The sequence below is a fragment of the Aulonocara sp. 'chitande type north' Nkhata Bay genome, linkage group LG7 (genome assembly GCF_057382095.1).
Source record: "Aulonocara sp. 'chitande type north' Nkhata Bay isolate Kocher_YH1m ecotype deep benthic linkage group LG7, A_spYH_male_GT1.1, whole genome shotgun sequence".
NCBI lineage: Eukaryota > Metazoa > Chordata > Actinopteri > Cichliformes > Cichlidae > Aulonocara > Aulonocara sp. 'chitande type north' Nkhata Bay.
This window is the reverse complement of record NC_141350.1, coordinates 29865806-29880299: the sequence shown is the minus strand read 5'-3', so window position 1 is coordinate 29880299 and position 14494 is coordinate 29865806. Positions and strand designations below refer to the sequence as shown.

At 44.2% G+C, this 14494-nt stretch overlaps 1 protein-coding gene across 1 annotated transcript; it reads right to left on the bottom strand.

The window, feature by feature from the left end:
* Positions 1-187: 187 nt before the first annotated feature.
* LOC147325407 (uncharacterized) lies at positions 188-1239 on the bottom strand. The gene is made up of 3 exons (XM_086297736.1): positions 939-1239; positions 482-808; positions 188-219 (listed from the first exon to the last, which is right to left on the bottom strand). The coding sequence occupies exons 1-3, from the start codon at positions 1237-1239 to the stop codon at positions 188-190; spliced, it is 660 nt and encodes a 219-aa protein (XP_086153862.1).
* Between the last annotated feature and the right edge of the window lie 13255 nt (positions 1240-14494).

Genomic DNA, 14494 nt, shown 5'->3' with positions numbered 1-14494 from the left:
ATAGTTTAGGATTTTGAATAAAGCTCAGCTGAGGACTGAACTCTCTCTCTCTGCTTGGTTAGTAAGAAATTTTTATTTCAGCCTTGAAACATCTCAGTAACCTGACTCTGGCCTTTTTTTAATTTGTTTTTTAGTGGTCAGTGAGATGCATATGAGAAACACAAGTCCGCAGACTGCATATACAGAGTTAGTGGAACGGGAAGCAGGACAACCAGTAAACTTAAAGACAACCGTTACAGGAGTGCAAAAATCTTAATCTGTCATTTTCATGTGTAAAAAAAACAACAACAAACTACTATATATGCGATCTTGTTTCCAATGAGTGTTAAGTTAATTACTAATGCATGTGATACAACAATGTTTTCTATTGACATTTATACACTTTCTATAATCTTAGTCACATAGGATGTTTCCAGATAATTTTCAGTAAGTTTAGATTGATATTTTTTCCAGACTGATATTTCATCATCTCTCAGCTTACCTGAGACAGTGACAGGCAGCAGGTGGCTCTCAGCAGTGAAATTATGAGAGAAAACGTAGATGTGATAAACACAGCTGTAGTTTCCTTGGTGGGCGGGCACTGCAGCAGGAAACAGGAAGTGGGCAGAGTGATTGACAGCTGGCTGGGTGTAGCTGTACGCTGTGTTGGTGGAGTTGAAGGTGAGCTGGAAGGAGCCTCCTGGGTATTGTGGCTGGATGGAGCAGCTGATGGTGAAGTTGGAGTGCCTGGATACTGTAAGCCCCTGCTCCTGGGCCTCATAAACCCCATCCATGGAGGATGCCTGGATGATGGGCTGAACCAGCAAGTCTGTAAAGACAGTTGATTATTTAAGGTGAAGCAGGTGATTTCTGTCATTTCTTCGGAGAACTTAAAACTTAAAGAGGGAGGATTACCCTGAAATTCTGGCTGTCATATATGATGTCACACATGATCTTACCTGAGCAAATGAGATCCAGGGTGTAGTTGGAGGCTTTTGGTGCTGCACACTCACTTCGAGTAGTTCCAGACTGAAAACAGTCAGAGCTGATCCCCAGCACATCTGCAGGTGAGGACTTTGGTCTGATTACAGCAGAAACAGCAGATCCACAGTCCAGATGTTTACAGAGAACAGCTGCTTTCCTGAGGTCATAGTCAATTGCTGGTCTCCATTCTCCTTGATGTTTCAGCTCCACTGTTCCTACACAGCGACTGGCTCCCCCCAACCTGACAGACTCTGAAGAGAAACAGATCTGATACATTTGAACTGATATTTTCCTCTTTATATAACAAGGTTACTGTGAGAAAAAAAAGATTACCATCAGACTTAGAAGAGAGAACTAATTTGTAATAACCATCATTAACCCCAAAAAGTTCACTCTGTTCATCTGGACTTAGCATTTTCAGTGGGAGAAACATTTCAACACTCATCCAATTGGCTTCTTTAGTCTCAGCTGATTACAGGTTCCTCCAATCTTATAAACATTACATTTGCACAATGACTGAAACTAGCCAATTAAATGAACAATGGGCTGTTAGTTTACGATCATTATCCTCCTAAGACCCGAACTCTTTCATGCATGCATTTTTCATTTTTCTTTGCTTTTTGGGTTGATTGGGACCTGATCAATGTAAAAATAAAGAATTACCAGATTTTTTTCCCCTAATTTTTGTTTCTGAGAAAAATAAGATCCACATATGAGGACATTTGTTTTAAATTTTGATTGAACAGTGGCAGTATAATTTCCTCATAAGTGGATATCCGGCCCTGGTAGAGAAAAATTAAGTATTTTGGTCTAGACATCCCAAAATGTGATGTCCAGAAATGTGGACGCCAGGTCCTAGGAGGTTAATATGCAAATTGTCCTGATCATTGATCAACAACCACTGATCAAAGACCATTGATCAATGACAATTGCTTAATGATAAGGAGTATCATTCACAGAGAGTTGGGGAATTGCTGCAAAGTGTTGAAAAGGCTGCCGACTGTGAGTGAGAGCGCCCTTGTAGTGAGAGAGCACAGTTGCGCTATTAGGCACATGGTAGAGCACGGAGGTTAAGCTAACATGTAGGAAGAGACAACTTGCAAACTGATTCGACAGTGGATTGCTATGCAGATTGTGGTTTGTTTGCGTGGCTAAAGAACTGTGAGTCGACACTGATTCCTGGCCTCTTTGACTCCCAGCTCATCATCATTGAGTGCTCATCATTGAAAGAGTGTCTACTGGTATGTAGGTAGGCGTAAATAGACTGTGCAGCAAGAATCAAGACAACAATTAAGGGCATACAACAATTAAGGGCATAAAATGTAAGAACATAGAACATAAAATCAGTCTCTATGCGGATGATGTGTTGCTTTTTCTGCAAAACACACAAACCAACCTCTCTGAGGTAATTACTCTAATAAACTGGTTTTCAAGAGTTTCAGATTATTCAATTAACTGGCCAAAATCTACAGTTCTCCCCATTAACTGCTCCTTCCATAATTCTTCCTCTGCCCCACTGCAATCCGGAAATATTAAATATTTAGGTATTAATGTTTCTCCTAAGCTTTCAGACTTAACTAAATTAAACCACATCCCACTTCTAAAGAAAGTAGAAGGCGATCTGACTAGATGGAAATCTTTACCCATATCACTCATGGGAAGGGTCGCTACTATAAAAATGATGATCTTGCCAAAAATAAATTACTTATTTTTGATGATCCCTAACAAACCATCACAAGATTGGTTCAGATCTCTGGATTCATATATTTCCAAATTCCTTTGGAAAGATAAACCCCCGCGTATCAGCTTAAAAACGCTACAAAGAACCAAGGATAGAGGAGGATTAGATCTGCCTAATTTTCACCAATACTTCTTAGCCAACAGGCTTCAGTTCATCTCAGAATGGTCAAAACATACCTTCTTAGATGAGCCCTGGCTAGATGTTGAACAGGCACTACCATTTATTAGCTCAAACATCAAAAGACATGAATGCTTTAAAAGTATCAACATCAGCTTCTCTCTGACAGCATGGTGGGAGTTTCTAAAAATAACGGAGTCTTCATTAATCCCATGCAAACGTACACCTATCTGGAATAACCCTGACATATTACAAAACAATAATATGATTAATTTCCCAGAATGGAGTTGTAAAGGAATTAAATACTTAGAACATATATTAGAGGGAACAGAATTTATTCCATTTGACAGACTAGTTGCACAATATGGGATCAACAAGAAAAGATTTTTAGAATATCAACAAATTAAATCCATAGTAAAAAAGAAATTTAACCTCAGTCAAGTTGAATTACAAACACCACCAAGTGCGGCACATTTCCTTACTCTTAAATCCCCAAATTATTATCTAAAATATACAGAACACTTTCTAAATTAGATGAATCAATATCCCTTCCTATTGCAAAGTGGGAAACAGATTTATCAGTCAGCTTAGACCAAAACTTCTGGTCTCAGGTATGCTTAAAAACCTTTAAATTGATTAAAAATCCCAGTCTGCAATTAATACAATACAAAATACTACATAGAGTGCACTATACAGGTCATCGGATGTTCAAGATGGGCTTTACATCTTCCAACAACTGCTCACACTGTCAAGGCAATACACCAGACAATTACATTCACGCTCTTTGGTTCTGTCCACCAGTGCAGAAGTTTTGGCGCGAGATATGTGAAGACTTATCAAAGTGTCTGAAATGTAACATTCCAACTTCCCCCTTAGTGTGTTTACTGGGCAGCTTAGATAATGTCACTTCAGAAAAGAATATAGCCCATATGGTTTTCACTGCCCTATGCATAGCCAAGAAAACTGTCCTCATGAACTGGAAAAATAAAAACAATCTTAATTCTAACCAATATAGAAATTATCTATTAGATTACATTAGTCTTGACACAGCCTCTGCCACCACATCAGATCAATTGCTCTGGGCTCCTTTGATCAGCTCCATCACCTAGTGGGGGTGGGGGGTCATAGTTTGGTCCCGCCTTCACTGTTGTGATTGGTGTGGGGGTAGGGACAGGCTTAGGGCGTCGGGGGGTTCCCCGGAGTCATCTTCCTTGGGGGACTCAACCCGGGGTAGCGGTCATGTCCGGTTGGGGGCTCTTTTGGCTCTCGGGTGACTGTTTCCTCGTGGCTGCGTGCAGCGGGGCTAGGGGAGGGTCTGTGCTGACGGACGTGGGTTACTGACCTGGTAGCCTGGCTGCCCCTGGGTGGGTCCGGGATGGGCGTGAGGTTCTGAGGGCGCTCCGTCTCTGGGCTGGGGCCCTGGCCGGGCCTCGGGGCCTTGGGTCCTGGTTTGTGTGTTGCCGAGGTTGTGGGCGGGTGGGTGCATGGTGGCCCATCCCTGGCGCAGGGTGCCGCCGGTGCGTCGAGCCACCTGGGGGGCTCTTCAACTGGTGGGGGAGATTGTCACACCTTGCAGGAGCTTTCCTCTCCTCAGGAACTCTCTGCAGGAGGGGGAGATACAGGAGAGGTGGAGGAAGATCTCAGCCTGGGTGTCTATTGTCTCATGTAGTCTGGAAGATGAGTGGATGGTGTGGTGGGTGCAGTTTTCTCTGTGGTGGGGTTGGGTGGACTGTCCCGGGCTCTGTGGGGCCGGGGGGCGCTGCTGCGCTGGGCCCCGGTCTGGATTGGCCTGCACCCCCTTTCCCTGGCGGGTCGCAGAGTATGGGAGTGCCTACTGGGGTCAGCGGGGGAGCTGGCCCCAGGGAGGGGTCACCTGCCCCTCCCTTCCTTCCCTCCCCATCTCCAGCTGCCTCCCTCTTCCCGCTCCACCACAACCACCCACACATGCAGGGCCTTGGAGTAGGGGTATGTCACCAGGGTGCAGAGGAGGCTACCCCCCCCTCTGTCCCCTTCTGGCTGCCTCTGCCTCAACTTAGACATTCACATTACTCACACTCTCATTACACATACATATAGGATCTTGGGGGTGGGCATGATACACGGAGTCCAAATTACCATCAGGGTGTACACCTCACCCCTGGCGTCGTTGCCCACCTCTCAATTTTGAATACACGTAGACATTGAGGGCTAGCAGGAGGGACTATGCGCTTACCTGCTGCTCTCTGGCAGGTAGCTCCATGCCCTCCTGGGTTTTAATTGCACCTTAGAACACACATGCATCAACACTACAATGAGCGGGTGGAGGGAGGTTTGGAGTAAGTGCATATGAGAGCATGAGGGTGGGAATGGATGTTTGTATCTGTGTGTGCCTGTATGTCTGTGTCTATATGTCAGGTTGGGTATCAGACGCCACCTCTCTGGGGACATCTCAGGCCCTCCAAGGTTTGGAGGCCTATCTCCACCCACCACCACTTCCCCTGCCAGTGGCGGACTCCCTCAGGTGTCGGTGCGTTGGTGGTTCTTTGTGTCTGGGGGTGGGCGTCCGGGTACACACCGGCTCACTCCTTGGCGGCCGCTTATCGGGGCCTGGAGCCTGGGGCTCGCTCGGGCCACTTCGGAGGTGGGGTGCCCCCGGCCTCTCGGCCTGGGGCTTGGTCACTCAGGCACAGCTGGCTGCCAGCGGAGCTCACGGGCGCGTCACTGCAACTCCCCCTGGCTTCTGCTCCGCGGCTGCTGAGTGAGCCCTCATCTGGGACTCTCCTCAGCTCTTACTGGGACAGTGGCGCAGCTGCCCCTCTGTTGGTCTTCCTTGGTCTCTTGTGTTCTGGGGGCCTCTGGATTCTGCTTCATACCCTGGAGGACGGGGCTGTGGCTCCCCACACTCCCTAGCAGATCGTTACATGGAGAAACCTTTGGAATGCAAGCATGCTGATCCACACAGGTATGCACACAGGTGTACACACGGGTATTCACAGACGCGGACTACAGCTTTCTTGGCTGCTGCCTCAAAGCACATTGTGTGCTGTCTATCTTGCGTGCTGCACAATATCGTTTATTATTTAGTATCTACTGATATCTACTGCTAGCTAGTTTATTGTGATGGTGCCGTTTTTTTAATTATGTTGCTCTTTGTTGTTTGCTTTCTCTTCTGTTTTTTTTCTCCATACAGGTGACCCAGGTGTTTTGTTTTTTTTGTTTGTTTGTTTTTTCTTTCTTCCCCCCCTTCTCACCGTCTCTTCTCCCCTTTGGTTTTCTTTCTTTCTCTCCCTCTCTTTCTTTCATTCTTTCTCCCTGTCCTATCCCCCAGTCATGTCTGTCCCGTTTGTAGCAACTGAAAATAAAATAAATTCATAATTACAATAAAGGTCAATCAAATGGAGCAATATGGCAAGGCCATGATGATCCACTTGGTGAAATAAATCCGCTTGGCATCTTTCTTGGCCTTAAGACAACAATTCTGATGGCTAAAGATCCAAACGGGACACAAAAAAAAAAAAAAAAAAAAAAAAAGAATCAAGACAAGCCTCATTAAATTCTTATTAAGTTTTATTATTTTCATTCTAAGTGCTTATTTTTATTAGGTGTTGATGAAGTAGAAAATCTCTATTAGGAGGAAGGAAGCTAAGCCATATTTTTTTAAAAATGGGAGGTGGAACTCTCCTTATCAGACCAAGTATTTCCAGAAAAAGCAACTTCCCTTCAACCTTGATCAAGAACACTAAGCATAACACTGACGCAAATATACAAGTGTGGAAATAAATAAAGCCTTCATCAAAAAAATTGAAATTCATGAGAAAAAAACACACAAAAAGGATATTTGAAAAAATGTGATGACAATGGGAAATTTTTATATCAGTAATGCACCCATTGATGTTTAAAGTGTTTCCTTATTCAATTTATCTAGAATTAGCCCCTATTGCAAACTGCGATGCTCCTCTCACGTGGTTTGAATCTTTACTGTGAGGAAGAGTCTGAAAAGTTAGATTAACTATATTTAAATTTTGCTTATAGGACATTGTCAATAATCTGACATTTGAGAAAGGAACTGAAGCTAGTTTCTTTTAGATGTTTCAAGAAGTTCACTTATTTTTTTCATACCAACAGACAACAGTACAATCCACGCAGAACCTTCTCAAAAGGCACAGTCCATTCACACATACTGCCCAATAACTATAAATGAACTACTTATATTTTAATATTTTGGAGAAACAAAAAAGGTAGAAACTTTTCTTCTAGTAATTAGCAGCAGACCAGACCTTCCTCTGCCCAGTTATCTCCTCTTGCTCAATTAGAGGGGCACCAAGGTATTGCTAAGCCTCCTCAGAAAAATGATTAGGCTTAGCAATATCTCCAGCATATCCAGGTCTGCCCAGGGCCTCCTCTCGAGGGTACATGCCTACACCTCACTTACGGGACATCCGGTATGTATCCTCATCAGATGCCCAAAGGCTAACCAAGCCTCATAGGTATCATTCTTCAGGTTGATGGTTCTTTTCATCTCCAGTCTCCACCATCTAGTTCAGGGCTTACCACCATGTAAGGTTGGTGCAGAGGGCTGCACGCTACAGCTCTCTACACATCCTCAACAAGAGTTGCAGAATATTCATTTAGACTCAGTGTTCCCAGCTTTGTTTGGAAGGCTGTTGAAGTTCTAATCGAGGTGGGACCTGAAGATCTTGTGGACTGGGGCCTCTGTCAGATGCTCCCAATGCTCACTATTAGGGATGGGTACCGATATCCGGTGCCATTATGGTAGTAACCAGACCGAAAAGCAGCGCACATTTTGGTGCTTTATTTTTCTTGAGATGTCACACACTTTGAATTCTAGCCAATCATTTTACCTTTCCAAGGATAGTAGGCGGGCCCAGGTACGTACGTTCTTTTAGAGCAGAGCTACAGATTAAAAATGCCCAAGGCGAAGCGGTCAAATTCTGGCTGTACTTCACAGCAAAAGATGCAAACTCAGCAGCCTGCAACAAGTGCTTTAAGGTGATACTGTGCAAAGGAGGTAACTCCTCGAATCTGATGAATCACCTGGCGACGTATAGCATTTTGTTAAAAGCCGAGAAATGCGCCGTATTTGATAGCTTGCTGCGAGACCTCACGCCGTGCACATCTACTGCGGGTGGGTTGCCTGTTATCGGACCCAGAGTTAGCAACATCCCCCCAAAAACCCGAAGAGTAGAGTCCTGGCCCGTAGCCCTGCCAATGTAGCAGAAATGATGCACGGATGATGATGGCAGCAGCAGCCGTTCTTCTCTGCGTGAGTAGCTTAATGTTGTTCGTATGTAAGCTAACCACGTTATTACATTAATGCACGTAAGGTGAACTAGCAAACACCGTCGTAGTTACATGCGGCTGTCTTCTTGTTTGATGGCAGATACTCCCTTCACACTGGCCAAAAAGGCTAAAATGACCAAAGAAAAAGAGGAAAACAGCTAAACATGAGAGGTTTTTGGACAAAGTTTGTGTTGATTGATTAAGCACTGCTTCCAGCCAAGAGTGATACCATAAATCCCCTATAGCTACAGAAGAGGCTAGCATTGTTATCTTTTTACAAAAAAAACCAGCTGAACATGAGAGGTTTTTGGACCAATTTTGTGTTCTCCATTCTTTAAGCACCAGTTTGAGCACCATTTAAGCACCGGCACTGTTTCAAAAGTACCGGTTTGGTACTGGTATCGGATAAAACCTAAACAATACCCATCCCTACTCACTATACATTTAGCCAGTCTAGGCATGTCCAGTACCCACCTTTGCCGAACTCCTCTCTTTACCTGAGTGTACAGAACATACAGCGGCAGATCTGATGATACCATTACAAAACTAATCATTGACCTGTGACATAGCGTGTGCTTGTGCCAAGTGCACCTACAGACATCCTTATGTTCCTAACATTGTGTTTGTTATAGACAAATTAATTTGCGCAGAAGTTCAGTAACTGAATAACACTTGGGTTCAAATCCGACAGGTCGCTTTTCTCAGTCACACACACGCATGCACTAACACATCCTCCAAATACACACACCCATATTTGCTCAATTGCGATTTATTTCACACCTCAAACATTTAGTAAACAATTAAGCAAATACAAGTAATCTGCAGGTAGTAAGAAAATAAACTACTAACTCTTTTACACTACGTCCGCACCTACACGGGTATTTTTGAAAACGCAGCTGTTTCGTCCACACGTAAATGGCATTTTGAATCACCGAAAACGGAGATTTTTTAAAACTCATTTTTTGCGTTTATGTGTGGACGAGGAATACAGAGTTCGTCATGCAACTTTAAAGGTATGTGCCTGTCAGGAGTAGTTAGTCATTACAACAAGTGTTTGTGAACTAAAAATCAAGAATGTGGGATCCTGTTTGTCTGTGATTTGGAGAGCCCAGCACGTGCTCCCAACAAAAGAAAGACCAATTCTGCACAAGTACCTCGGCACTTGTGCAGGTGAAACCAAAGGGCAGACATGCTTCACCATATTTTCTAGTCTTTGGCTTAGAAAGAAGTTGGTTTGGAAACATATTCCGCGATGCTTCATCTCCTGCTTTGCGTTTGTGTAGGCGCCCCATGCTAGCAGTGTCCAAGCATTGTTTGTTTGTTTTTTTCCCTTTTCATGCCGTGCCCCCCCTGCAATGGCTCTGCACTCACCCCTAGGGGGCGGGCCCCACACTTTGGGAAGGTCTGGCTTAGGCTGCTGCCCCTATGACCCAGTTCCAGAGAAGGAAAAGAAAATCATTCATCAAAAACAGGTCAGACACCCTTGGTGCAAACCCAGGTGAAAGCAAAACTTTGTTACATTTTGTTGAAGCTGCACTGGAAGGAAACGAAGTGAAGCTACCGCCATATTTAAGGGACTATTTCAGCTTGAAGTTTAAGAAATGCAGCAGCTTTATTAGGCAGTGTAAGCTGTTTTTTCCAAGGGGACTGAACTAGCACCTTATAAAACTTCTGACTTCAAACCTGTGCCAGCATATAAAGGTAAGGTAAATGATACTTGTGTCCTAGGCGTTAAAAAAGAATGTTCATAGTACAGTTTCTAGGTTAAATTAGCAAAAAAGACACTGGCGATGACGTTGCTAATAGTGCTGGGCAGTGGCGGTCCTAGCCTTTTTGGCGCCCTGGGCGAACCCCCCCCCCCCCCCCCCCCCCTCCCACACACACACACACACACACACAAAACATGTTAAGGATTGTACATTAACATAAAACTGTTGTCGGAACCATACTGAATTTCACCAGAGAAACATACACACACACACATATGAAGAGAGAGAGAGTATGCATAGTATGCAAACGGCTACCAACCACGTCATACAATGAGTACAGGACAAATCAACAATTGACAATGACTAATTAATATTAAAATCTGTAACATAATGTATTGTTTGGAGTTTAGTCTATTACTGTTACTGTTTTTTACCATTTCTTCTTGGAACAACTGTAACCCACATAATTTCCTTAGGGATTAATAAAGTATTCTGACTCTGATTGTTTCAGGATGACCTGCTATGATCCAGTGACACATCTGCTTACCTGTATCTTTTGCTCGTTTCTCTTTCTCTTCTCTTTTTTCTAAACTGAGCACCTGATGGCTTTGAACTTTTCTTGTCCTCCTTCCATTGGTTTTAATTTTGCACTCCAGTATGAACACCCATCCCCCAACTCGAGGATCACAACAAAACCTAATAGACCTCCACCTTAATTCACAGATTCACTTTGTCTAGGGTTTATTTCTGGGGTTTCGCACAACCCAGGATTCAAATCATGAATGCATAATGGGCTTGGATTTACAACATTATGAAGGAAATGTGCTCTATTTGGAAGGAGCCGGCCCCCCTCCCCTTTCGACAGATTGTGTGTGAGACTTTAAATCATCAAACTATAAATTTGAAATTGTTACTGATCCCTTTATCCCTAGTCCTAAAGTGTATACAGTGGGGCAAAAAAGTATTTAGTCAGCCACCGATTGTGCAAGTTCCCCCACTTAAAATGATGACAGAGGTCAGTAATTTGCACCAGAGGTACACTTCAACTGTGAGAGACAGAATGTGAAAAAAAAATCCATGAATCCACATGGTAGGATTTGTAAAGAATTTATTCGTAAATCAGGGTGGAAAATAAGTATTTGGTCAATAACAAAAATACAACTCAATACTTTGTAACATAACCTTTGTTGGCAATAACAGAGGTCAAACGTTTACTATAGGTCTTTACCAGGTTTGCACACACAGTAGCTGGTATTTTGGCCCATTCCTCCATGCAGATCTTCTCGAGAGCAGTGATGTTTTGGGGCTGTCGCCGAGCAACACGGACTTTCAACTCCCGCCACAGATTTTCTATGGGGTTGAGGTCTGGAGACTGGCTAGGCCACTCCAGGACTTTCAAATGCTTCTTACGGAGCCACTCCTTTGTTGCCCGGGCGGTGTGTTTTGGATCATTGTCATGTTGGAAGACCCAGCCTCGTTTCATCTTCAAAGTTCTCACTGATGGAAGGAGGTTTTGGCTCAAAATCTCACGATACATGGCCCCATTCATTCTGTCCTTAACACGGATCAGTCGTCCTGTCCCCTTGGCAGAAAAACAGCCCCATAGCATGATGTTTCCACCCCCATGCTTCACAGTAGGTATGGTGTTCTTGGGATGCAACTCAGTATTCTTCTTCCTCCAAACACGACGAGTTGAGTTTATACCAAAAAGTTCTACTTTGGTTTCATCTGACCACATGACATTCTCCCAATCCTCTGCTGTATCATCCATGTGCTCTCTGGCAAACTTCAGACGGGCCTGGACATGCACTGGCTTCAGCAGCGGAACACGTCTGGCAGTGCGGGATTTGATTCCCTGCCGTTGTAGTGTGTTACTGATGGTGACCTTTGTTACTTTGGTCCCAGCTCTCTGCAGGTCATTCACCAGGTCCCCCCGTGTGGTTCTGGGATCTTTGCTCACCGTTCTCATGATCATTTTGACCCCACGGGATGAGATCTTGCGTGGAGCCCCAGATCGAGGGAGATTATCAGTGGTCTTGTATGTCTTCCATTTTCTGATGATTGCTCCCACAGTTGATTTTTTCACACCAAGCTGCTTGCCTATTGTAGATTCACTCTTCCCAGTCTGGTGCAGGTCTACAATACTTTTCCTGGTGTCCTTCGAAAGCTCTTTGGTCTTGGCCATGGCGGAGTTTGGAGTCTGACTGTTTGAGGCTGTGGACAGGTGTCTTTTATACAGATGATGAGTTCAAACAGGTGCCATTCATACAGGTAACGAGTGGGGGACAGAAAAGCTTCTTACAGAAGACGTTACAGGTCTGTGAGAGCCAGAGATTTTCCTTGTTTGAGGTGACCAAATACTTATTTTCCACCCTGATTTACGAATAAATTCTTTACAAATCCTACCATGTGAATTCATGGATTTTTTTTTCACATTCTGTCTCTCACAGTTGAAGTGTACCTCTGGTGCAAATTACTGACCTCTGTCATCATTTTAAGTGGGGGAACTTGCACAATCGGTGGCTGACTAAATACTTTTTTGCCCCACTGTATTTATTTTCTTACTCTTCTTATATATATTCTTTGTTTACTTGCACTGCTGTAACTGGAGCCCCATTGTCTCTTCTCTCTATATACTGGACTGTATGTAGCAGAGATGACAATAAAGTTTACTTTGACTTCAGCAGCGAGCAGGCGCACCGAGGGCTCTCGCGCTCGCTTTTCGTGTATAGAATTTCGAAAAAACATTGGTGCAAATTATAAGTCCGTATCATGATGTCTGGTGTTTTCGTACTTGTTGGTTTGTTTTTATTTTGTTTTATTTTGCGAGTTGGTTATTAGCTGCTGCTCCAGCCAGCCAGAGAATCCCCCGCCGCCCCGGCCTCTCCTCCCTGTGCCGCAAGCAGCAGGCGCACCTCGCAAACGGAGGGCGCCCTTACGGTGTGTTCACACCAAACGCGATAGACGCGACCAGAGCGTCAGGTTTACATGTAAAGTCAATGGAGAAGGGTGATGACACGCGATTGAGGGTCCCGCGAAAATTCAGAAGCAGATTTGCGTCGTGAAAACGTGTCAAACGCGCGTCAAAGCAGCGCGTTTGACTCGCGAATAAAACCACGCGCATCAGTTTTTGTGTTGCATTTTGTGAATTTGCGCTTATTGCGTCTACCGCTCGAGTTGGAAAAATCTGAACTTCAGCGTCAATTCGCGCCGCGACAACCAATCAGGAGCCTGGTGACGTGGCTCTGACCTAGGTCAAAGGAGCAGATCCAGCGAAAGCCCTTCACACTTAATTCAATATGGAGGAGAGGCTAATCAACGCCGTAGCAAACCACCCGGAGCTGTACGACACCAGCTGCTTTCTGTACCGAGACAGGAATATAAAGGACCAAGCTTGGAGGAAGATATGTGAAGAGATCGGGCAACCTGGTAAGTTCATTCATTTCTCTTTTGAAAGTTTTGACTGAAGCTGCTAGCTTTGAGAAGGGTCTGGCTGCAGCCACTGGGGAGCGCCATATTGGGACCTCCACACTAACCGGAAACATGTGACCTCCACAGTAGCCGGAAACACGTGACCTCCACAGTAGGCAGAAATACGTTCCTGCATGGATCATCGACTGTGGAAACCTTGCAAGTGGATCGTAAAGGTTGGGACATAGTCTTTCATGTCTAAATTTGCCGTTTATAATTATATAATTCTAGGAATCATCTAGTTTGCTTACACTGATTATGTTAGCACTTTATTAGCGTTACAACAACGGTCAGACCCCCGAGGTATCTAAACTTTAGTAAGGAATGTGTGCACATTTGACACCTCTGATTAGCATTTAGTGGTCAGTTTCAAACGTATTTGATTTTTGCTTGTTATGAACAAATTCACTTCACTACTTTTCACGATCTGTAACATCAATGCACATTGTTCCATTTACTGCATATTGCACTTTGTTCATGTCTCTCATTCCACCTGCAAAAACATTGTAAAGGTTGTCACAGAGTTTTATATATGTATAAATACTAATATTCTCTATTCCATTCAGTTTTATTGCCCAGATGTTAGTTAGCCTTTGTTCAGTTGTCTTTTATATGTCAATATAAAAGGCCATTTACCATAGTATGGTAAATGGTAAATGGCCTGCATTTGTATAGCGCTTTTCTAGTCCATAGGACCCCAAAGCGCTTTACACTACATTCAGTCATCCACCCATTCACACACACATTCACACACTGGCGATAGCAAGCTACATTGTAGCCACAGCTGCCCTGGGGCGCACTGACAGAGGCGAGGCTGCCGGACACAGGTGCCACCGGGCCCTCTGACCACCACCAGTAGGCAAACACGGGGTTAGTATCTTGCCCAAGGATATTTGGGATCGAACCACCGACCTTCTGATTAGTGGCTGACCTGCTCTGCCACCTGAGCTACAGCCACCCCTGTAGCTGTCACAAATAAATTGTAAATTATGTTTTTGTAAAGAATTTTCTCCCAAATCTCTTACATGCTAACTGTAACGTGTTATTTCTGCTAAAACCTGAACTTAAATGTGTATATAATGTTTATCTGTTTTTCTCTCTGTTTTAGATGCAAATATCAATTTGGAGTTCTGCCTCCAAGCCAGAATTGCAGGAATGCACCACGTGTTGGCTGTTTCACTGCCCTCTGTGCCCCACTTTCAGCCCTACTGTC

Coding starts and splice junctions, on each gene's coding strand:
- LOC147325407 (XM_086297736.1), bottom strand. CDS start 1,239: ATGTATCAGATCTGTTTCTCTTCAGAGTCTGTCAGGTTGGGGGGAGCC. Junction 809..938: donor CCTGGATCTCATTTGCTCAG/GTAAGATCATGT, acceptor CTGTCTTTACAG/ACTTGCTGGTTCAGCCCATC. Junction 220..481: donor GCTGCCTGTCACTGTCTCAG/GTAAGCTGAGAG, acceptor GTTGTCTTTAAG/TTTACTGGTTGTCCTGCTTC.